At 53.6% G+C, this 22,588-nt stretch overlaps 1 protein-coding gene across 6 annotated transcripts in view; it reads left to right on the top strand.

Annotated features, from left to right (window-relative positions):
- The window catches only part of SIGLEC1 (sialic acid binding Ig like lectin 1), a 31,122-nt gene that overhangs the window by 5,619 nt on the left and 2,915 nt on the right, over positions 1 to 22,588 (top strand). For all 6 annotated transcript variants that reach the window (XR_007515432.1, XR_007515433.1, XM_049869594.1 and 3 more), the window contains 19 exons: positions 271 to 636; positions 1,005 to 1,301; positions 2,939 to 3,205; positions 3,669 to 3,923; positions 6,885 to 7,184; positions 8,890 to 9,147; positions 10,251 to 10,568; positions 11,131 to 11,388; positions 11,583 to 11,885; positions 16,527 to 16,787; positions 16,912 to 17,223; positions 17,718 to 17,966; positions 18,154 to 18,423; positions 18,504 to 18,755; positions 19,082 to 19,384; positions 20,044 to 20,304; positions 21,103 to 21,405; positions 21,676 to 21,778; positions 22,159 to 22,231. Coding sequence is in view for 4 of the 6 variants with exons in the window: in XM_049869594.1 (XP_049725551.1) it covers positions 271 to 636; positions 1,005 to 1,301; positions 2,939 to 3,205; positions 3,669 to 3,923; positions 6,885 to 7,184; positions 8,890 to 9,147; positions 10,251 to 10,568; positions 11,131 to 11,388; positions 11,583 to 11,885; positions 16,527 to 16,787; positions 16,912 to 17,223; positions 17,718 to 17,966; positions 18,154 to 18,423; positions 18,504 to 18,755; positions 19,082 to 19,384; positions 20,044 to 20,304; positions 21,103 to 21,405; positions 21,676 to 21,778; positions 22,159 to 22,231 (5,009 nt within the window). In the remaining 2 variants the exon portion in view is untranslated. The remainder of the gene's footprint in view (positions 1 to 270; positions 637 to 1,004; positions 1,302 to 2,938; positions 3,206 to 3,668; positions 3,924 to 6,884; positions 7,185 to 8,889; positions 9,148 to 10,250; positions 10,569 to 11,130; positions 11,389 to 11,582; positions 11,886 to 16,526; positions 16,788 to 16,911; positions 17,224 to 17,717; positions 17,967 to 18,153; positions 18,424 to 18,503; positions 18,756 to 19,081; positions 19,385 to 20,043; positions 20,305 to 21,102; positions 21,406 to 21,675; positions 21,779 to 22,158; positions 22,232 to 22,588) is intronic.

Here is a 22,588-nt window from a genome sequence, read left to right as displayed (position 1 = left end):
ACAGATTCTGGTGCTGGCATTGAAGGAGGGTACAGGAAGGTAGTGAATAGGAGCTGGGTGGGAGCCCCAGGTCCTTGTTGGAGCTGCCCTGCTGAACTTCTGAGCAGCCCCTGAGCCATGGACTGTCCCTGGGGCACCCAGAGGGGCTGCAATAGGGGTGCATTGCTGGGGCAGGGTTTCTGGCCCATCAGTGCACCCTTCTCTGGGCAGATCATGGGTTCTGCAGTGACCCCAGTCCTGCACCACCCTCCTCTCCCCATCCCTCCCCAGGCCAGGCCTCGTGGGGTGTTTCCAGTCCCCAGGATGTGCAGGGCTTGAAGGGGTCCTGCTTACTCATCCCCTGCATCTTCAACTTCCCTGCCGAAGTAGCGGTGCCCAAGGGCATCACAGCCATTTGGTATTTTGACTCCAATTCTGGGGGAGAGCGGAAGGTGGTGAGCCATTCAGAGAACCCCACGCTGGTGGAGGCGCGCTTCCGAGGCCGTGCCCTGCTGGCGGGGAGCCCCGAGCACAAAGTGTGCAACCTGCTGCTGAAGGACCTGCAGCCTGAGGACTCAGGCTCCTACAAGTTCCGCTTTGAAATCAGCGAGGGCAACAAATGGTTAGATGTCCAAGGCACCACGGTCACCGTGACAGGTGAGGGCAGGTGACTTGGCCACTGCTGCAAAGGAACTTCTAGGGTGCTCCTGGACTGACTGGCTCACAGCCCAGCCCTCATCCTAAACCTCACCCCAGCCCGAATCTCAACCTCAGTTCCAGCGCCAGCTTTATCCCTGACCCAGGGTCAGCCCCAGCCCCATCCTTGTCCCAGGGCCAGCCCCAGCTATACTGTCTCTGCTTCAGCCCCAGCCCTGGTCACCCCTTGCATTCACCCAAGTTGGGTTGTGGGTAAACAGTGGCTTTCCCTTCTCCATAAAAGGGCCCATCTCTCAGCTGGGGCTTCCAGGGCAGAGGGTCTCAGGTCTGGAGAAAGGGAGTCCTGAGCTTTCTGTCTCTGTCCTCAGAGGAGCCCCGCACACCTGCCATCGCCTCGCCCGCCGAGCTGCGTGAGGGCATGGAGGTGGACTTCAACTGCTCCACCCCCTACGCCTGCCTGCAGGAGCCGGTCAGCCTGGAATGGCAAGGCCAGGACCCGGCTCACTCTGTCACCTCCACCCTCCAGAGGCTGGAGCCCACCGGCATCAGACACCTGGAGACCCTCCATATGACCCTGTCCTGGCAGGACCATGGCCGGACCCTGGGCTGCCAGCTCTCGGTGGCCGGTCGCAAGGCACTGGGCGAGATTCACCTCCAAGTCCAGTGTGAGTGAGCTGGGAGACACACCCTCGCTACTGAGCACAACCAGTCCCTCTCTCCAGCTGTGGAAGCAAAACCCTCATCCTGAGGCAAAGCAGGGGCCCAAACTCAGGCTTCCAGGGCAGGGGATGGACAGAGACTGCTAAGCCACTAAGAGCCCCATTTCACGGCTCCCTTCTAACTCCTGCTGGCGTTGAAGGGGGCAAATATCTTGTTCTTGTCCTCTAGGCCAGGCTGGGCAGAGGAGGGACGACACAGAGGGCCAGGGGAATAGGAGCTCCCTAGTCAGCTTTGGGGGTCGGCAGCATGTACCCTGGGATTCAGCTTAGTTCTGGAGGATGCTGGAAAGGTGAGGTCTACCCCCCTTCCTGCCTTAGGCTACTCATGCTTGATGTGACTGTGACAAAGAGCCAGGGGGGAAAGAGCCCAAGTTTCCACTTGGTTATGTGTATTCCCACCACAGTGAAACAGGGCAGCCTGTTCACAGGGTCTGTATCGCGTTGCCTGGCTCCGCCGCTTACAGACGAGCAAACTTCAGTTCGAGCCTTTGTTTTCTCATCTGCACAGTGGGGGGAAAACCCAGTTGCTGTCAAGTTGTTCTGACTCATGGGGACCCCATGGTGACCTGAGAGTAGATCTGTGCTCCACAGGGTCTTCAATGGCTGTTCTTTTGGAAGCAGATCACCAGGACTTTCTCCCAAGGCACTTCTAGGTGGACTCAAAGCTCTAGCTTTTCAGTTAGCAGCTGAGTGCGTTAACCGTTGGCACCATCCAGGGACCTAGATAGTGGAGGTTATGATAAGCAGCTCATGTTTCATAGAATTATTACAAACATCAAACAGATGACACGGATAAGGTAGTCAGAACGGAACACTTGGAAACATTAGCTTTTATTAATTTTTTATTTACATGGAGGCGGGATTTGGAACAAGATTTAAAGAAGTGAGGTTTCTTCGTATTGTTGGTTTTCTTACAAACTGGCTAGCTATTCTCAGAGCTAGTTTGATGCTGCCTTTGGTCCCCTCCCACTGGGTGGTTGATCCATTACCAACAGCTACCTCAGGCCCCTAAAGCAAGCAGGGTGGTGCCCAGGACCATGGAAGCAGTACCCATCGCAGTGGAGTCAACTGCAACTCACGGAGACCCTGCGTGTGTCAGAGTAGGACTGTGCTTCATAGGGTGTTCAACGGCTGGGTTTTCGGAAGCAGATCACAAGGTCTTTCTTTCAAGGCACCTCTGGTTGGACTGGAACCTCCGACCTTTTGGTTAGCAGCTGAGCACATTAACTGTTGCACCACCAGGGACTCCTGTCCATGGAACCCACCCCCAACTAGAACACACGGCACCTGGGCAGTGCCATGAAGCAGAACGCCATAAAAGGCAGCATGGGCTGGATGCTGGGCCAAGCTTTAACTCACCTAGTCTCTAAGGGATCAGGAGTGCGTCACAGGGTGGGGGTTGGGGCGGGGAACAGAGCCTACCCTGGACAGGGGAACGAATGGAACTGATGTTTTATGTGGGTGAGCTACCTCAGGGTAGAGTTTGAAAGGGAGGAGAGGTGTGAATAAGAGGAGATGAGGAAAAGTATGCCAACCCTGCCCTCCTCGTGCCCCTTACCTGATGCCCCCATCCTGCCTTCCAGATGCCCCACGGGGCGTGGAGGTCCTGCTTAGCTCCTTGGGGCAGAACATCCTCCCAGGTGACCTGGTCACACTCACCTGCCAGGTGAATAGCAGCTACCCAGAGATCAGGTCGGTGCAGTGGGTCAAGGACGGGGTGCCCCTCGAAGCCAAGGGCCGGGTGCTGCGGTTGCCCCAGGCAACCTGGACCGATTCCGGCGTCTACACCTGCCAAGCTGAAAATGCTGTGGGTTCTGCCATCTCGACCCCTGTCAGCCTCTATGTCTTCGGTGAGTCCTGGGTGAGACTGGATCTTGGCCAGAGAACAGGGAGGGGTCCAGCCAGGCCAGGGGAGCCAGGCCAGGGCAGAGCCAGAGGCTGGCAGTGCTCAGGGCCTCATGGGGTGCAGGTGCGGAGATAGGAGCGGAGCACAGTCCACACTCTCTCTCCCCCAGCAAGCCAGGGCCCAGTGTGGAACAAAGAGGCCCTTGGCTCTGAAGGCAGAGGTCCTGGCGTTTAGTGCCAGCCCCGCCTTACTGTGAGACAGATGACAGAATTCCCCTGGGAGGGCGGATGTTGAGAAGACCCTGGGGAACAGCACAAAGGTGCAGGGCAAACCAGGGGCTTTGCTGCAGAGGGTTGTGGTTTAGACTGTGCAGATTCAGGTTGATGGGTTGTGGTCCCAGGGGCTTTGAGGGGTTGGAGCTGGAAGTTGGTACCCATGCCCCAGCACGCCCCCTCATGCCCCCTCAGCCGCTGAGGTCCAGGTGAACCCAGAAGGCCCCTTCCTGGAGAACCAGACAGTGACACTGACCTGCCACATGCCCAGTGGGACGCCCAGTGAGATCCGCTACAGCTGGTACAAGAACCAGTTCCTGTTGGAGGACGCCCATGCCCGCACCCTGCAGCTGAACCGGGCCACCAGGGCCGACGCTGGCTTCTATTTCTGCGAGGTGCGGAACGCCCAGGGCAGTGAGCGCTCGGGCCCCGTCAGCGTGGTGGTCAACCGTAAGTGGCCAGGGCAGGGTGGTAGTGGGCACTACCAGAGCTCAGGGAAAGGCTGAGGCTGGGCCTAAGGGTGGGGTCCCTGGGTGCAGGGGTACTGGGTGCAGGAGCTGTGAAGCCACTTCACCTGGACAAGGGCTCTGTAGTCCGATGGCTTTGAGCTCACTTCCCATTTCTGCACACCTGCCCTGGGCCTCAGTTTCCTCCTATTTTAAAAAAAAAAAAAAACTTTAAATTTTGAATATTCTTTGATGGTTATAAGAGTGGTGAGGGAGGGTGGGGGGGAAGGAGAAGGGTATCCACTAATTATAGATAGTAGATAAGAACTATTTTAGGTGAAGGGAAAGACAACACATGATACAGGAGAGGTCAGCACACTGGACTAAATCAAAAGCAAAGAAGTTTCCTGAATAAACTGAATGCTTCGAAGAGCAGCGTAGCAGGGGCAGGGGTCTGGGGACCATGGCTTCAGGGGACATCTAAGTCAATTGGCATAATAAAATCTATTAAGAAAATATTCTGCATCCCACTTTGGAGAGTGGCGTCTAGGGTCTTAAACGCTAGCAAGTGGCCATCTAAGATGCATCAATTGGTCTCAAACCACCTGGAGCAAAGGAGAATGAAGAACACCAAAGACACAAGGGAATTATGAGCCCAAGACACAGAAAGGGTCACATAAACCAGAGACTACATTAGCCTGAGACCAGAAGAACTAGACAGTACCTGGCTACAACCGATGACTGCCCTGACAGGGAGCACAACAGAGAACCCTGAGGGAACAGGAGAGCAGTGGGATGCAGACCCCAAATTTTCGTAAAAAGACCAGACTTAATGTTCTGACTGAGACTGGAGGGACTCCAGAGGTCATGGTCCAAAGACCTTCTGTTAGCCCAAGACAGGACCCATTCCCAAAGCCAACTCTTCAGACAGGGACTGGACTGGGTTATAGGATAGAAAATGATACCAGTGAGGAGTGAGCTTCTTGGATCAAGTAGACACATGAGACTATGTGGGCATCTCCTATCTGGAGGGGAAATGAGAGGGCTTAGAGGGGTCAGAGCTGGCAGAATGGACACGAAAAGACAGAGTGGAGGGAAGGAGTGTGCTGTCTCATTAGGGGGAGAGCAACTAGGAGTATGTAGCAAAATCAAACCAAAGAACCAAACCCAGTGCTGTGGAGTCAATTCCAACTTATAGCGACCCTATAAGGCAGAGTAGAACTGCCCCATAGAGTTTCCAAGGAGCACCAAGTAGCACTTAACCACTATGCCACCATGGTTTCCATATGTAGCAAGGCATATATAAATTTTTGTATGAGAGACTGACATGATTTGTAAACTTTCACTTAAAGCACAATAAAAATTTTTAAAAAGGTATACATAGTAAAAGGCAATAATAATGAAAAAAAGTTAATTTTGAAATTATAAAACTTACAGAAAGTTGCAAGAATAGTACAGAGAATTATACCTTTCGTTCAGATTCCCCACTTGTTAACATTTTGGCATATTTGCTCTATCCTTCTTTCTTTCTCTATCTCCATGTATATGTACATACAGTACACTTAACTCTGTCTCCATAAACACAGACGCATATACATACACACGTTGTTAGTTGTTGTTGACTTGGAGTTGGCTCAGACTCAGGGCGACCCCATGTGTAACAGAACGAAACATTGCCCAATCCTGCCCCATCTCCATGATTGTTGGTATGTTTGAGTCCATTATTTTGGTGACTGGGTAGTGCCTTCTAACATAGGGGTTCATTTTCCAGCACTGTATCCAATAATATTCTGTTGCGATCCATAAGGTTTCCATTGGCTAATTTTGGGAAGTAGATCAGCAGGCCTTTCTTCTTAGTCTGTCTTAGTCTGGAAGCTCTGCTGAAAGCTGTTCACCTTTGGTAAGCCTGCTGGTATTTGAAATATCAGTGGTAGAACGTCATAGCAACATGCGCGCTGCCACAGCACAGCGAATAGACAAGTGGGTGGGAAGTTTATATCTGCACATTCCTCTTCCTGAACCATTTGAGAAGAAGTTGCAGATATGATGCTCCTCTATCCCTAATTTCCTTGGCATGTATTTTCCTAAGGTCTTTCTCTTACATAACCACAATTAGGAAACCTAACATTGATACAGGACTATTATCTAATTTACAGTTTACATTCAAATTTTGTCAATATTCCCAATAATGTCCTTGATGGCCATTTTTTTTTTTTGTGGTCCAGGATTCCTTCCAGAATCACGCTTTGCTTTCAACTGCCATCTTTCTTTCTTTCTTCTCCTTTGTCTGGGATAGTCCCTAAGTCTTTCCGGGTCTTTCTTGATACCGAAAGTTGAAGAGTACAGGGCGGTTTGTTCAGTAGAATGCCCCTCAATCTGTGTTTGTCAAAATAGAATAGACTGAGACTACGCAGGCACTTTGGAGCCCTGGTGGTGTAGTGGTTAAGGACTCGGCTGCTAACCAAAAAGGTTGGCAGTTCGAATTCACCAGCTGCTCCTTGGAAACCCTATGGGGCAGTTTTGCTTTGCTCTGTAGGGTCGCTATGAGTCAGAACTGACTCGCCGGCACCTGATAACTATGACATGCACTATGCGAGGTGCAGATGTGATGTTGTGTCTGCCTCAGTGCAACATATCAGGAGGCCCATGATGTCGGTTTGTCCCATTGTTGATAGTGTTCACTTGGTCACCTGGTTAAAATGCTGTCAACCAGATCTCTCTACCGGTTTTCTTATCTTTAAAGTGGGGCCTCTGTACCTACTTGGAGGGTTGCCACAGGACTGACTGGGATGAGGGTGGTTTGTCCGGTGCAGGGGTGGGTACAACAGGCACTCAGGAGCTGCTGGAGTTGTCCCCATCTCTCTGGGCATTGTGGGACAAATGGGTGCAGGGTTCATAGGTTAAAAAGGGGAATCTGGAAGTCCCCTATCTGAGGGTGATAGGCCCGGCTCTCATTTCCACACAGACCCACCCCTCACTCCAGACCTGACTGCTTTCCTGGAAACGCAGGGGGGGCTCATGGGCATCATCCACTGCTCTGTGGTCAGTGAGCCCCCAGCCATCCTGGTACTGTCACATGGGAGCCTCATCCTGGCCTCCACCCCCCAGGAGGGTAACCGCGGCCCACGCTTCAGTGTCTTCTCTGCTCCCAACTCCCTGCGCCTGGAGATTCAACACCTGGAGCCAGCTGACAGCGGGGAGTACAAGTGCTTGGCAACCAACTCCCTTGGAAATGCGTCATCCACCCTGGACTTTCACTCCAATGGTAAGAGGGCACTGGACAGTTGGCTGAGGGAGCCTGAGGAGGGGGCCAGCTCTGGCCTCTTTCTTCTAGAAGTCCAGAGGACTCAATGGAGGGGCTGAACCAGCTGGCTGTTAAAAATCACATCAAAGGCTTGGGCTATACAGTCATTGCAACCTCAGAGATTCCTGGAAGTCAAAACAAAAAGGGAAACAGGAGAGGTCGCATTACTCCTTCTGCACACTCTGAACTTGGAGAGCCCTTCATGTTTACATTTTTACTTATTAAACTTTGGGAGCAGGCTCTGCGCTAGGAGTCAGATGTGGGAGGCAAAATGGAGAGTTAGGGTCTTCTAATTTTTACCTCGGTGCCTCCCTTCCCAACTTCTGAGGCCATGGCGGACACAGCTAATCTGTCAAGGCAGGTTTTAAAATATTTTATTGTGGTAAAATATATATAACATAAATTTGGCATTTTAACCATTGTTAAGTGTACAATCCAGTGGCATTAATTACATTCGCGATGTTGTACAACCATCACCACCATCTGTTTCCACAAATTTTTCATCACCCCAAACAGAAGTTCTGTACCCATTATCAAAAACCCATTGCCGTCAAATTGATTCTGACTCATAGTGCCCCAGGGGACAGAGGAGAACTGCCCCACATGGTTTCCAAGGGAGCGGCCGGTGGATTCAAGCTGCCAACCTTTTGGTTAGTGGCCAAGCTCTTAACCACTGGGCCACCTGGGCTCCCCTTATCCGTTAGACAATAGTAGTTCCCCATCCGCCTCTACCCTCAACTTCTGCTAACGTCAAATGCACTTTCTGTCTCTACACATTTGTCTATTTTAGATATTTCATATAAGTGAGATCATATGATATTCGTTCTTCTGTGTCTGGCTTCTTTCACTCAGGATAACGTCTTCCAGGTTTATCCTTGTTGCATCAGAGCTTCATTTCTTTTTTATGGCTGAAAAATATTCCAGTGTCTGGACTTACCACATTTTGTTTATCCATTCATCTGTTGGTGGACACTTGAGTTGTTTCCACTTTTGGCTATTGTGAATAGTATTGCAATGAACACTGGTATGCAAGTATCTAAGTCTCTGCTTTCAATTCTTTTGGGTATACACCCAGGAGTGGAATTGTTGGGCCATATGGTAGTCCTGGAAACCCTGGTGGTGTAGTGGTCAAGAGCTATAGCTGCTAACCAAAAGCTCAGCAGTTCGAATCCACCAGGTGCTCCTTGGAAACTCTGTGAAGCAGTTCTACTCTGTCTTATAGGGTCGTTATGAGGTGGACTCAAATGAACGGCAATAGGTTTGGTTTTTGGTTTTTACGGTGGTTCTATGTTCAACTTTTTGAGGAACCGCCAAACTGTTTTCCATAGTGGCTGCGCCATTTTACAATCCCACCAGCAATGGATGAGGGCTCAAATTTCTCCATGTTCTTAAGGCAGGTTTTTAACATAAACAGGGGCTCTGGTTCAGAATCCTCAACTATGCTGCAGCCAGCCACTACCAATAGATCTAAATGGGCATTCCAGGCCAAACCCTCCTGACTGGCTAGAGAGACACAGAGCCAACATACCTACAGCCATGTGGGGAGAGGAGAACCTGGAGGGCCTCCTGCAGCGGGTGGCAGGGCTCCACAGATGTGCAGGGGAGCTGAGCCGAGGGACGGGACCCTCACAGCCTCTCCAGTCTCTCTTCCTCCCTCTCCTGCCAGCTGCTCGTCTCCTTATCAGCCCAGCAGCGGAGGTGGCAGAAGGGCAGGCGGTGACGCTGACCTGCAGGAGTGGCCTGAGCCCCACGCCTGAAACCCGCTACTTCTGGTACCGGAATGGAGTCCTGCTTCTCGAGGGGCCCAGCAGCAGCCTTGTGCTCCCCATGGCCTCCAGCACCGACGCCGGCTCATACCACTGCCGGGCCCAGGACAGCCACAGCGCCAGTGGTCCTTCCTCGCTTGCCATCCTTACTGTGCTCTGTAAGTAGCCCTCCCAAACTCACTGCCCGTTGTGGGGAGGATCAGCCCCCTGGGACCCACCAGCCACCTCCAGGCCCTCCTGACGCTGTCCTGCCCTGGGGCCTAGACCAGGAGGGTGCCCACAGGCCTCAACACCATAGACCTTTCCATGTAGGGCTGAAGTTTGGGGAACAGGCTGGGTGGGGCTTCTTCTACCTCCCCACAGTCCACCCTCCAACCCCAGCCCCCTTCAGGTCCCCTGCCTCTAGCCTCAAACCCACCATGGCACCATATCCAAGCTTTACCCTCTTGGGGTGGGTCCTAGGACACAAACTTGTATATATGCGCACACACCCCGTAGGCTATGCCCTCATGGGCTCCCGTAGACATCAAGGCAGAGCTCTTTGCACAGGGAGAGGTCAGTCCCTCTGGGCATCCTATCAAGGATGGATGCTCCATATTAGCCCGAAGGGCTGACTAATGTCAGGGCATACTTTGACCCAAAAAGCACCCCTGATGTGTACAGAATGATGTGGAGGACTGTCAGGGAAAAGCCGCAGCCTCTCTAGAGGTTCCCTGGTGTCTGAGTGAGATCATGTGGAAGCCCTGGCTGGTGGCTGTCTTTTGATCATCCACCTCTGGAAGCTTCTAGAAAGAGGGCATGCTAGTCATTGTCTGAGTATTATCTAAGTATGATGAGCTAGCTTGGAGGTCAGAGATAAGGGGCAGGTAAGATCTCAGGGGAAGTCCCCACGGTAAGGGATGGGGAAGAGAGAGAGAGCTGAGAGCAAACTCCCAGGAATTGCTTATGTGGGCGTCTGACTCAGTAACAGATGAGACTCCTACCAGGTGGCTGCTAGTTCATACAATGCCTTTGTCCCAATCAGAAAATTGTGCACCTTCCTCCGGGAAGACTCAGTCCCATGCACAGCTTAGCACGAGGAGCATGGGCTGGATTTCACTCATCCTTGTCCGGCTGCCTGTGTGCAGTGTGCTGTCTGCAGCTGCTCTGGGCAACGCCTCTGTCCAATGTGTTCTGGGAACCTACCCATCCTGGATGCACCTGAGGGCCCAGGACGCTGGCAACGGTGTGGGATGAGCACCTGTATTCTTCTTGCCTACAGATGCCCCACGCCAGCCCAGGCTCATTGCCCGCCTGGACCCTGATGCCACTGGAGTTGGGACTGGACGGCGAGGCCTCCTCTTGTGCCGTGTGGACAGCGACCCTCCGGCCCTGCTTCGGCTGCTCCACGGAGACCACATTGTGGCCTCTTCCCTGCCACCGGCTGGGGGCTATTCCCAGCACATTCAGGTCACTAGAGCCCCCAACTTGCTGCGCATGGAGATTCCTGACCCTGTGCTGGAGGATGAGGGCACATACCTATGTGAGGCCAGCAATGCCATGGGCAACACCTCGGCCTCCGCCACCTTCAATGCCCGGGGTGAGTCAGGCAGGGAGCTAAAGGGGGTCTGGGTGTCAGTGGTCCATACCTGAGGGCTGGTCCTCCCAAGGCTGCTCCTCTGCAGCCCCCACTTCAAGGGGGTCTGACTGGTGGAAGCCACTTCTGTTCAGCAGTAGGAGGAGGCAAAGCCGTCCACAGGGATGAGTGGGAGCCCCCGGAGCCTCGCTGCCTCCCTCCACATTGGGGGAGACCAGAGCTGCTCTGTTCCCTGCTCAAAGCCTGGGGCAGTGAGGCTGAGCTCTGTGCAGTGTGTTGCCCTCCTTCTTTACTGGTCCCCCCCGACCAGTGCCCCCCATGCTCCCCAGGGCCCACTTCTCGTAGGCTCCCTGGTCTCACACAGGGGTTCTGGCCACCTGAGTGTCACACTGCCTGTTGGAGGAGCCCTCAGCTCCCTGTGAGTTCATCTGGTTTCCTCCCTGCCCATGAGTTTCCCCGAGGGTCTCCTCTCTACCCTCTCCACACGTAGAGTCTGCCCAGGCTGGAAGGCTGGGTCACTGGGCCCTGGCCCTACCTCCGGTGAGCCTGTGTTGTTGCTCTCCAGCCACCGTCCTGGTCATCGAGCCATCAGACACACTGCGGGAAGGTGTGGCAGCCAACCTGACTTGCAACGTGAGCCGCAAAGCCGCCGGCAGCCCTGCCAACTTCTCCTGGTTCCGGGATGGGGCACTGTGGACCCAGGGTCCCCTGGAGACCGTGACCCTGTTGCCTGTGGCCCGGACCGATGCTGCCCTCTATGCCTGCCACATCCTCGCCAGAGCTGGGACCCAGCCCTCTGCCCCAGTGGCCTTGAATGTGCTCTGTGGGTGACCAACAAGGGCAGACCTGGGGACTCGGAGGGTAGAGTGGTGGCCTGGGGGAGAGGAATAGGGCTGGGGTTGGGACAAGGGTAGGCCTTGACTGTGTGTGTGTGGAGCGGGGGAGTGGGACATTGTGTGGCAGTTGGGTCTTGGTGAGTAGGGCTGAGGGTGGCCTGAGATCCCTATATCCCTACAGACCCACCAGACCCTCCAAAGCTGTCGGCCCTCCTGGACGTGGGCCAGGGCCATGTGGCTGTGTTTGTCTGCACCGTGGACAGCCGCCCTCCAGCCCAGCTGGCCCTGTTCCATGGGGAGAACCTCCTGGCCACTAGCCCGGGGCCCCAGCTTCCATCCCGTGGCCGGCTCCAGGCCAAGGCCACGGCCAACTCCCTGCAGCTGGAGGTCCGAGAACTGAGTCTTGGAGACTCTGGCAGCTACCGCTGCGAGGCCACAAATGTTTTTGGATCAGCCAACACCTCCCTCTTCTTCCAGGTCCGAGGTGAGTGCCAGTCCTATGATGTGACAGACCTTGATGCCTTGAGGGCCACTCTGGCCAGGCTTTGAGTTGGGTGGTATGGATTTTGCACAGAAATATGAGCCCTTTTCAGTCGTGGTCAGGGGACAGTTTCCAGCCAGCCAGCAGGAGACCTCCCATTGTCTCCTGCTAGGTATTTTCACCCACTGCAGCCACTAGGAGGCAGTGGCAACTGCCCCAGGTGGTTTGATCAGCTAGAGCACTTTCTGACAGGTAACTTCTTTTTATCCCGTCCGAGACTCTCTGTCTCTTTATTGGTGCATTTAGTCCATTTACATTCAGCGTAATTATAGATAAATAAGTGTTTAGTGTTGTCATTTTGATGCCTTTTTATGTGTGTTGTTGACAATTTCATTTTTCCACTTACTTTTTTGTGCTGAGACGTTTTTCTTTGTAAATTGTGAGATCCTCATTTTCATAGTATTTGACTTTATGTTTGTTGAGTCATTATGTTTTTCTTGGCTTTTATTTTGAGTTATGGAGTTGTTATACCTCTTTGTGGTTACCTTAATATTTACCCCTATTTTTCTAAGTAAAAACCTAACTTGTATTGTCCTATATCGCTTTGTATCCCTCTCCATATGGCAGTTCTATGCCACCTGTATTTAGTCCCTCTTTTTGATTACTGTGATCTTTTACGTATTGACTTCAATGAGTCCCTGTTATGAGCATTTTTTTATAATTAATTTTAATTTGTTTTTGTGATTTCCCTATTTGAGTTGATATCAGGATGTTCTGTTTTGTGACCTTGTGTTGTGCTGGTATCTGATATTATTGGTTTTCTGACCAATTTCCTTTAGTATTTCTTGTAGCTTTGGTTTGGTTTTTGCAAATTCTCTAGGCTTGTGTTTATCTGTAAATATCTTAATTTCGCCTTCATATTTCAGAGAGAGTTTTGCTGGATATATGATCCTTGGCTGGCAGTTTTTCTCCTTCAGTGCTCTCTATATGTCAGCCCATTGCCTTCTTGCCTGCATGGTTTCTGCTGAGTAGTCTGAACTTATTCTTATTGATTCTCCCTTGAAGGAGACCTTTCTTTTCTCCCTGGCAGCTTTTAAAATTTTCTCTTTATCTTTGGTTTTGGCAAGTTTGATGATAATATGTCTTGGTGTTTTTCTTTTTGGATCAATCTTAAATGGGGTTCGATGAGCATCTTGGATAGATATCCTTTCATCTTTCATCATGTCAGGAAAGTTTTCTGTCAGCAGATCTTCAACTATTTTCTCTGTGTTTTCTGTCCTCCCTCCCTGTTCTGGGACTCCAATCACACGCAAGTTATCCTTCTTGATAGAGTCCCACATGATTCTTAGGGTTTCTTCATTTTTTTAAATTCTTTTATCTGATTTTTTTTCAGCTATGTTGGTGTTAATTCCCTGGTCCTCCAGATTTCCCAGTCTGCATTCTAATTGCTCGAGTCTGCTCCTCTGACTTCCTATTGTGTTGTCTAATTCTGTAATTTTATTGTTAATCTTTTGGATTTCTGCATGCTGTCTCTCTATGGATTCTTGCAACTTATTAATTTTTCCACTATGTTCTTGAGTAATGTTTTTGAGTTCTTCAACTGTTTTATCAGTGTGTTCCTTGGCTTTTTCTGCAGTTTGCCTTATTTCATTTCTGAGGTCATCCCTGATGTCTTGAAGCATTCTGTAAATTAGTTTTTTATATTCTGTATCTGATAATTCCAGGATTGTATCTTCATTTGGGAAAGATTTTGATTCTTTTGTTTGGGGGGTTGTAGAAGCTGTCATGGTCTGCTTCTTTATGTGGTTTGATATCGACTGCTGTCTCCGAGCCATCACTAATAAAAAGTAGTGGTTTATTCTATAATTGCTCACTGAGTCTTATCTTGTTTTGTTTTCTTTCAATATACGTGGATGGGCTACTAGATTGTGCTGTCTTATTTGTTGTAGCCCTTGACTTACTTATGACCTATTACCAGCTGGTTTGGGCTGTTGCCAGATATATATGCCTGAGTCTATTCACTATTCTTGAGTAGAATCTGATTTTGGGTCATCAAGTGTGTGCGGCACCCTAACACCTATCCACCTCGAGAAGTAGTGGTGATAGTTGTGTGCACCAGATTCTATTAGCAGCTGGGGTTCACACTCCAGGGGGGGCAGGATGCTGAAAGGCTTCCCCCAAGTGTCAGTGAGGTAGGTGTGTCTCTATTCCTATAGCACCTTGGTGGGAGGGCACTGCAGCTGTACCTTAGGCCCCCAATGCAAGTACCTCTACTGATTGGTAGGTGTCACCCTCCTTAAACCCCTAAGGCAAGAGGCTAGGTGGTCTGGGGGGAGCTTCAGCCCTCAGTTCCCTGTTGTGGGTCAGTTAGGGCTCTGTTGAATAAGCAGATATATCAGACCTGGGAAACTTGTTTTTCCAGTAAATCTGCTAAAAAAAAAATGCAGTCAGATCCCTATCAGAACTGCCTTTGGATTATAACCGCCACCTTGTTCCTTGTAAGGATGAAAGCCCGAGATTTGGATCATATATGCTTGGCTGGAGCTGGTTCTGTGTTTTTAGTCCAATTAGGGAAGGATTTTTGGTCTCTGGGTTTTTTGTGGTTGCTTCTCTCAGGCCGGAAGAATGGGTTAGGAAAAGACCAAAAAAAAAAAAAAAAAAAGGGAAAAGCAAGGCCGCCATGGAGCCGGAGCCGTTCTCCCTCTGGCTCAGGAAATTCCAATGTTAATGAAGCCGCCTGGGAAGGGGAGGCGGGGTTCAGAAAAACAGGAGAGTAGCACCCTGGAATATAGCCAAAGTTGCTTATCTTGCTTGGGATGATTATTTTATCTGTTGCCTATGTGTGCTGGCTGTGTGGAGATTGCCCCCAAGGGTCTGGCTCGCTAAAGCCGCGGTCAGATCCTCCGCTGCCAGTCCAAAGCCCAGCGTCAAGGTTCCCCTGCTGGGACGCTGCACTCCCGGCTCCAAAACCAGTCACTGCCTCCCGGGGACTTCTCGTCCCGCCAGCTGCGTCGCCGGGCCACTCCCGCGGACCGGCTGGGCCCCCTCCTGGGGTTAGTTTAGGGGAGTAGGGCTGCGCCCCGTGTTTGTGCTGTGAGTGGATGCCGTGTCCAGCTCCCCTGTGCCCAGTCCAAAGCCCGGCGCCAAGGTTCCCCTGCTGGGATGCTGCACTCCCGGCTCCAAAACCAGTCACTGCCTCCCGGGGACTTCTCCCACCAGTCACGTCGCCACGCCGCCCACGTGGACCGGCTGGGCCCCCTCCCGGGGTCAGTTCAGGGGGTTAGGGCTGCACCCCTTGTTTGCGCCATCACAAGATTTTGTGTTCAGCTCTCCTGGGCCCAGTCCTAAGCCCGGTGCCAAGGTTACCTGACTGGGATGCTGGCTCCAGGCTCCAAAAACAGTCGCTGCTTCCCTGTAGTTGTTCGTTCTCCGTCTCTGTCATTCAGGTCAACTCTTTAAATCTGTGTTTGTTGTTCAGGGTTCGTAGATTGTTATGTATGTGATCGATTCACTTGTTTTTCCGAGTCTTTGTTGCAAGAGGGATTCGAGGTAGCGTCTACCTAGTCAGCCATCTTGGCCCCGCCTCTTCTTTTTATAATAATATAATTTTGTTACATAATAAAATTCACATACCAAACCACATATACCTGCATGTACGTGTGTGTGTATACGTACAAACACACACACGCATATATAAATATATATATATTTTTTTCTATAAAAATATTCACTAAGCAATCAGCCAGGAAAAATGAAAGTTAATACGTATAATGCAAAAACCAAAGAAAAATACACACTTTCTTTCCCACAGTGACAAACAGCATCAAATTTGAACATTTACTTTGGGCCTTGCTCTGTCCTTGGTCCAGTGTATCTTTTCTTATTTATCATACCCATTTCATAGGCAGAGAAAACAAGAGCCAGAGCATTTCAGGTGCTTGCTCATGGTCACATGACTAGCAGAGGGCACTGCTAACTCTGGGGCTAACTCGGTTCTGGTCACAGCCACAGCTTGAGTTCTCCAGCAGTTCCTCCATCTCATCCCCTCCTCCCCACCCTGCCTTGGACCTAGGAAGCTCCTAGGAGCTGTCCTTTGCTTGGTCACTGGTGCCTGGTCTCTCATGGCCTGGAGCTTATATTCAGAGCTGGACCAGAAAGGGCTGGAGAGAAACCTAGATCACAAAGCTGCTCACCTCTTCTTCTCAGCCCTCAGCCACCCATGCTGAGTCCTTCTCGTGATCAGGACATACCTGGGCAAGTGGCCTTTGGCATGACCTAAATCCCTTCCATGTCTGTGCTTTGTGGGTTGAATCACATTTGCGGGTGCTATGCCTGACACTGGGCTGCAGGGTACACAAGCCTGGCCTCTGGCAGACAAGATATGATTGGCAGAGCAGAACTGTAGCTCAAGGTGATGGAGGCAAATACCAGGACAGAACCAATGCCAGGGAGCTGGAGGCTGGAGACACAGAGGCATGGGGCTGGGTAGGGCCTTTGGCTGCGGCCTGGTAAGGAGTTGTGGCTCCCAGCCGAAACTCCTGCCGGGGTTGGGGTCTTGCAGCTCTTTTATGGACAGACTTACAGTCCCAGACTGTGAGATGGAACAGCAGAGAGTCCTCATCTGCTCTCTGTTTCTCCCTGCAGGAGCCTGGGTTCAGGTGTCACCGTCACCTGAGGTCCAAGAGGGCCAGGAGGTGGTTCTGAGCTGCCAGGTACCCACAGGGGTCCCGGACGGGACCTCATACCGCTGGTACCGGAACAGCCAGCTCCTCCAGGAGCAGACCTTGGCCACGCTCCACTTCGCAGCCATTTCTTCAAGCCAAGCTGGAGCCTACCACTGTCAAGCCCAAGCCCCGGGCTTGGCCACCACAAGCCTGGCTACCCCCGTCAGCCTCCATGTGTCCTGTAAGAGCTTTTATCCCATCCACATGGGGGTGGGGATGTCCCTGGCCTGGGGCTCTGCCTCCATGAGAGAGCCGGGGATGAGGGACCACCTGGCCAAGCCCTGACCACTCCCCACCCTGTGTAGACGCACCCCACCAGGCCAAGCTCACTATCCTGATGGACACCGGCCCTGGGCGACTGGGCCTCTTCCTGTGCCGTGTGGACAGTGACCCTCCAGCCCAGCTGCGCCTGCTCCACGGGGACCGCCTTCTGGCCTCCACCCTGCAGGGTTTGGGGGCCTCTGCAGGCAGCTCTCCCCACCTGCAGGTGGTCGTGGCCTCCAATGCCTTGCGCCTGGAGATTCACGGTGCGGTGTTGGAGGATGAGGGTGTCTACACCTGTAAGGCCAACAACACCCTGGGCCAAGCTTCGGCCTCAGCCACCTTTGATGCCCAGGGTCAGTGTGGGGGCATGGGGTGTGTGTGGGTGGCTCTTTAAAGAGAGGAGGGGGGAGGGAGAAAGTGTCAGAAGACTGGGGCATAGGCAGGAGGGCAGAACATACAGTCCCCACTCCCCACCCTCCTCAAGGCAGCAGTTTCTAGACTTGTGTTTCATGGAAGAACCTTTCTTAAAAACAGAATTCTACACAGCTGCCCAGTGGATAAAACCAATCAGAGAGAGGGTGCTCCAGGGGAAACAGCTGGGGAGGCCTGTGTCCTCTCCATCTACCCTGACCAGGGCCAATGTGGGGTGCATGCTAGAGACCTGCTGAGGGGTGATGATGGGCTCTCAAACCCGACATCTGAGCCCCATTGCAGGTGGGCCCCTGAGGGTCACAGAGGCCAGGGGTTCAGCCAGCAGTAGGGGTCACTGTCACTTCTGGGGACAGGTGGCTGCTCTACACAATCTCGGGCCCTGACGGATGTCCCCATGCCCTCCCTCCCTCTCCAGCTGTGAGTGTGCAGGTGTGGCCTGAGGCCACAGTACACGAGGGGCAGCTGGTGAACCTGACCTGCCTGGTATGGACCCACCTGGCCCACCTCACCTACACGTGGTACCAGGATGGGAAGCAACGCCCAGGTGCCCGCTCTATCCTCCTGCCCAACGTCACGGTCACAGATGCTGCCTCGTACCGCTGTGGTGTGGGGATCCCTGGCCAGGCACCCCGCCTCTCTAAACCTGTCTCCCTGGATGTCCTCTGTGAGTCTGTTGGATGCAGGTGGGGCTTCTCAGCAGCCCGGGAACTCAGTACCCTGCCCAGCCAAGGGAGCACTGGACAAGGAGCATGAGAGTTAGGGAACCATGGGGATAGGTCCTTCCTGGGCTTGAACGCTGCCTGCAAACTGGCCTCCTCACAGCTCCTTCTGAGCCTCTTGTGCCCCTGCAGACGCGCCCCGTGGCCTGCGCCTGACCTACCTCCTGGAGAGCCATGGTGAGCAGCTGGTCCTGCTATTGTGCACTGTGGATAGTCGTCCACCTGCCCAGCTGGCCCTCAGCCACGCTGGCCGTCTCCTGGCCTCCTCGACCACAGATTCCATCTCCAACACCCTGCGCCTGGAGCTGTGGGACCCCCGGCCCAGCAACGAGGGTCTCTACAGCTGCTCTGCCCACAGCCCCCTGGGCCAGGCCAACATGTCCCTGGAGCTGCGGCTGGAGGGTAAGGCCGGGCCCTGCCAGTGTGGGGACCAGCTATGGCATCTGGCTGGGCCTGGCCGACCCTGATCTCCTTGGTAACAGGAGTGCGGGTGACCCTGGCTCCATCAGCTGCTGTGCCTGAGGGGGACCCTGTGACAGTGACCTGTGAAGACCCCACTGCGCACCCACCCACTCTTTATGCCTGGTACCACAATGGCCGCTGGCTGCAAGAGGGGCCACTCGCCTCCCTCTCGTTCCCGGTGGCCACGCGGGCTCACGCGGGTGCCTACTCCTGCCAAGCCCAGGATGCCCAGGGCACACGCAGCTCCCGGCCTGCTGCCCTGCAAGTCCTCTGTGAGCAGGGGATCCCTGGCAGGGCTGCCCAGCGTGGGGTGGGCGGAGGGTGCTTCCAGGCCCTGGTGCGAGTGCAGGACTGCAGAGGACCTGGGAGTGGGCACCTGGGGAAAGAGGACTCAGGTGATGAGGAGAGGCCTGGGGCCTCTGTGGGGTGACGAAGGCAGATCCTGCTCAGAGGAAGCTGCTCACGGTACTCCTGAGAAGGCGTCACCTTTAGGAGGTGACCTTTGGTCCAGAGGGGTCAGGAGGTGGGCTGTGGGCAGGGCTCAGCTGTGCAGTCCAAGGGTGTCCAGGAAGGCCCCCTTGTGCCTCGCCCTCCCCAGATGCCCCCCGTGACGCCGTCCTGTCCTTCTTCCGGGACTCTCGGGCCAGTCCTGCAACCGTAGTGCAGTGCACTGTGGACAGCGAGCCGCCTGCCGAGCTGACCCTGTCCTGTGATGGCCAGGTGCTGGCCACCAGCCAGGGGGCCCGTGGCTCGGCATTGGGGACAGGTCCCATCCAGGTGGCCCGCAATGCCCTGAGGCTGCAGGTGCAAGAGGTGCCAGCAGGAAATGAGGACACCTATGTCTGCATGGCCCATAATTCGCTGGGCTCAGTCAGCACCACTGGGCAGCTGCAGGCTGTAGGTAAGCAGGTAGGGGAGGGGCCCAGGCACGTGGGCTCAGCACGTGGGGCCATGAGGTGTGGAGCTCATGTGCTGTGGGGTTGGAGTCCATGGGAGGGCTGGGGCTCCCGCCCAAGAGATAAGCTAGAGTTCTGCCTCAAAATGCCTATTTTGACAAAGGAGGCCCAGCTCCCACTGGAGGGGGCTGCCCAGTCTGAGGGGGAAGACACAGCCTTGCCCTAGTCCTGTAAGGGTGGAAGTGTAGCAGTGACCAAAGGGAGTGTGGGGGTATAACTCTGCCCTCATAGAGCCCTGACTGGGGGTGGGGACTCAGACCTGCCCTGGGGAAGCCTGGGGTTGGGAGAGAGACACAGTTCACCCTCAAGGACCCCGTCTGAGGGAGGAGGTGCAGTCCCCCTTGGTGAGGGCAAGATGCAGCCTTATCTACAAGAAAGCCTGGTGTGATGAAGGGGACACAGCCCTGCCCTGGGGCACCCAGCTCAAGAATGAGAGCCAGCCCTGTTCTCAGGGGGGACACAGTCCCACCTTGGAGGGCATACATCCCAGTCAGATTCAGACCTTCCCACGATGTACAGAGGCCTCTTGGGAGCCCAGGTTGACCCAGAGGCCCAGCTCCGACAGGCCTGAAGACTCCTGGCCCCCTCCCATCTCGGCCTGCAGGTGTGCGTGTGGTGGCGGAACCAGGCCTGGACTTGCCTGAGGGCGCTGCACTGAACCTGAGCTGCTGCCTCCCAGATGGCCATGGGCCCCTGGGCAACACTACCTTCACTTGGTTCTGGAATGGCCGGCAACTCCCTGCAGAGCCTGTGCCCACTCTCCCCTTCACCTCTGTGACCCGTGCCCAGGCTGGGGTGTACCACTGCCGGGTCAAGCTCCTTTCTGGGGCCGTCATCTCTGCTCCAGTTATGCTCCGCGTGCTCTGTGAGAACCCCTGCCTCAATCTCCCTACCTCTCGTGCCCACCTCAGATCCTCATCCTCTTCCATCTGCAAAGGGCAAGGACTTCTCACCTATGCAGGCCTGGGTTGGAATTCTGGCTCTGCCACTGACTGGTGTGTGATATGGTGCATCTCTGCCTCAGTTTCCTCATCTGTAAAATGGGGAATACATCAGTCCCCTCACCTTGTGAGGAATACAGGAGATAAAGCACCCAGAATGCCTAACACACTATAGGCCCTCATCAGCCTCAGTCTCTTACTCCATTCTTCACCATGGCCCTGTACTGTATCAGTCAGCTATTGCTATGTAACAAACCACCCCAAAACACAGAGCTCAAAACAACAGCCACTTTATTCGCTCACAATTCTGAGGGTGAGAGATTTGGGTGGGTTCCTCTGGGCAGTTCTTCTGCTGGTCCCACCTCATGCAGCTGCAGTAGTCCTTTGGCTCACCCAAGGCTGGGTGGTCTAAGATGGCCTCACCCTCATGGCTGGCAGCTGGGGCTGTCTGTTCGTTGGGTTGTTACATGTTTGGAGCAGGCTATTTTGGGCTTCCCAAATGGTTGTGTTCCTAGAAGGAACCTCTTGAGGTCTAGCTCTGACATCACATGTCACTTCTGCTTCTATTGATCAAAGGGAGTCACAGATTCAAGGGGTGGGGAAACAGGCTCCCGCTCTTAATGGGAGTAGCAGCAAAGTCACTTTACATGCAGCAAGTATCCAGGGAGAGGAGGAACCTGTGGTCGTTTATTGCAATCACTACTCTCCCTTCCCTCCCACAGACCCTCCTGAGACACCCACCATGACAGTTTTTGTAGAGCCTGAGAGTGGACTCCAGGGCATCCTGGACTGCCGAGTGGACAGTGAGCCACGTGCCAGCCTGACCCTCCACCTCGGCGGTCGATTGGTGGCATCCAGCCAGGCCCGGGGCCCTCCTGCTGAGCCACACATCCATGTCTTGGCTTCTCCTAATGCCCTGCGGGTGGACATGGAGGAGCTGAGGCCCAGCGACCAGGGGGAATACGTGTGCTCTGCCTCCAATGCCCTGGGTTCTGCCTCAGCCTCCACCTATTTTGGGACTAGAGGTGAGGTGGGGGCCACTCTACACAAATGCCCAGCTCATAGGTCCAAAGGTTTTCTTCTGAGGTCTTCCTTGAGCCCCTTCTGCTGCAATACAGCTTATCTGTCTAGACTAGACTGGTTGCATGGAACTCTCTTGCGTGGGGAGCGTCACTGATGATGAACATCGTTGAGAAGAGTTAGAACAGAAGGTTTTATGTGTGGGGCAGGACATGGGAAGGGGGCACCAGAGGCCTGGATCCACAGCTGCCCCTAATCTCCACTCTGTATTCCAGCCCTGCACCGCCTCCATCTGTTCCAGCAGCTCCTCTGGGTCCTGGGGTGGCTGGCAGGTGTTCTGTTCCTGCTATTGAGCCTGGGGGCCTGTTATGCCTGGAGGTGAGTCTGGAGCTGGGGAGGTGGATGGGCCCCCCCCCCTTCTTTCCCCTCGACATGTCCCCAGCTCCTTTAGGAGACCCTCCCTCCTTCCAAATTCATAGGCTCCAGAACTTCCTAGCCTGCCCCCTCTAAATTTTGGGAATCTCATCTAGAATTGTCCCGAAATCCATCTTGCAGTAGTTTTCATCTTTCCTTCTCTTTATCCAGTCTGTGCTGAATAAGGGGTTGGGGAGGAAAAAAGATGAGGTACCCCCTCTTCACGTGGCTCCCCAGTGCTACGTACAGCAAGCAGTCTGAGAAAAGCCTGTGGGGAAGAAAGGAAAGGGGGGAGGCAGGAGAGGTGGGGAGAGAGTTCCTAAGTCCACTCTTGCCCTCCACAGAAGGAGGCCCTTACATAAGCAGAGATCCTGCCAGAATTTGGTGGAGATGGCTTTTCAGAAGGAGACCACGCAGGTATCCATTCAACATACACGTGAGCACACACAGGCCAACACTCGGCTAACCCACACTGCCAAGCTGGCGTGTGGAGGCAGCTCTCATTTGTGGAATGGTGCCTGGGGTTGGAGGAGGTTGGTGAGAGAGTGTCGGGAGCCTGGTCCCCAAGGAGGCTGGGGAGCCATATTCCGATTGGGGCCGAGAGCAGCCAAGTGTTTGCTGGGTGGCTGGATGGCTGACTTAGCAGCATCACCTCCACTTCTAAGATACATTTTCTGATCCCTCCACCTCTTTTTGAGGTCTATTTCCCCCACTCCCGAGCCTACTGATCACCTGGGCTGGGGTGATGTGTCCCCCTCTGTGGACAATACATTT

The sequence above is a fragment of the Elephas maximus genome, chromosome 25, assembly GCF_024166365.1.
Source record: "Elephas maximus indicus isolate mEleMax1 chromosome 25, mEleMax1 primary haplotype, whole genome shotgun sequence".
Lineage (NCBI taxonomy): Eukaryota > Metazoa > Chordata > Mammalia > Proboscidea > Elephantidae > Elephas > Elephas maximus.
The sequence above is the reverse complement of the archived record's forward strand: the minus strand, read 5'-3'. Positions and strand labels throughout refer to the sequence as shown.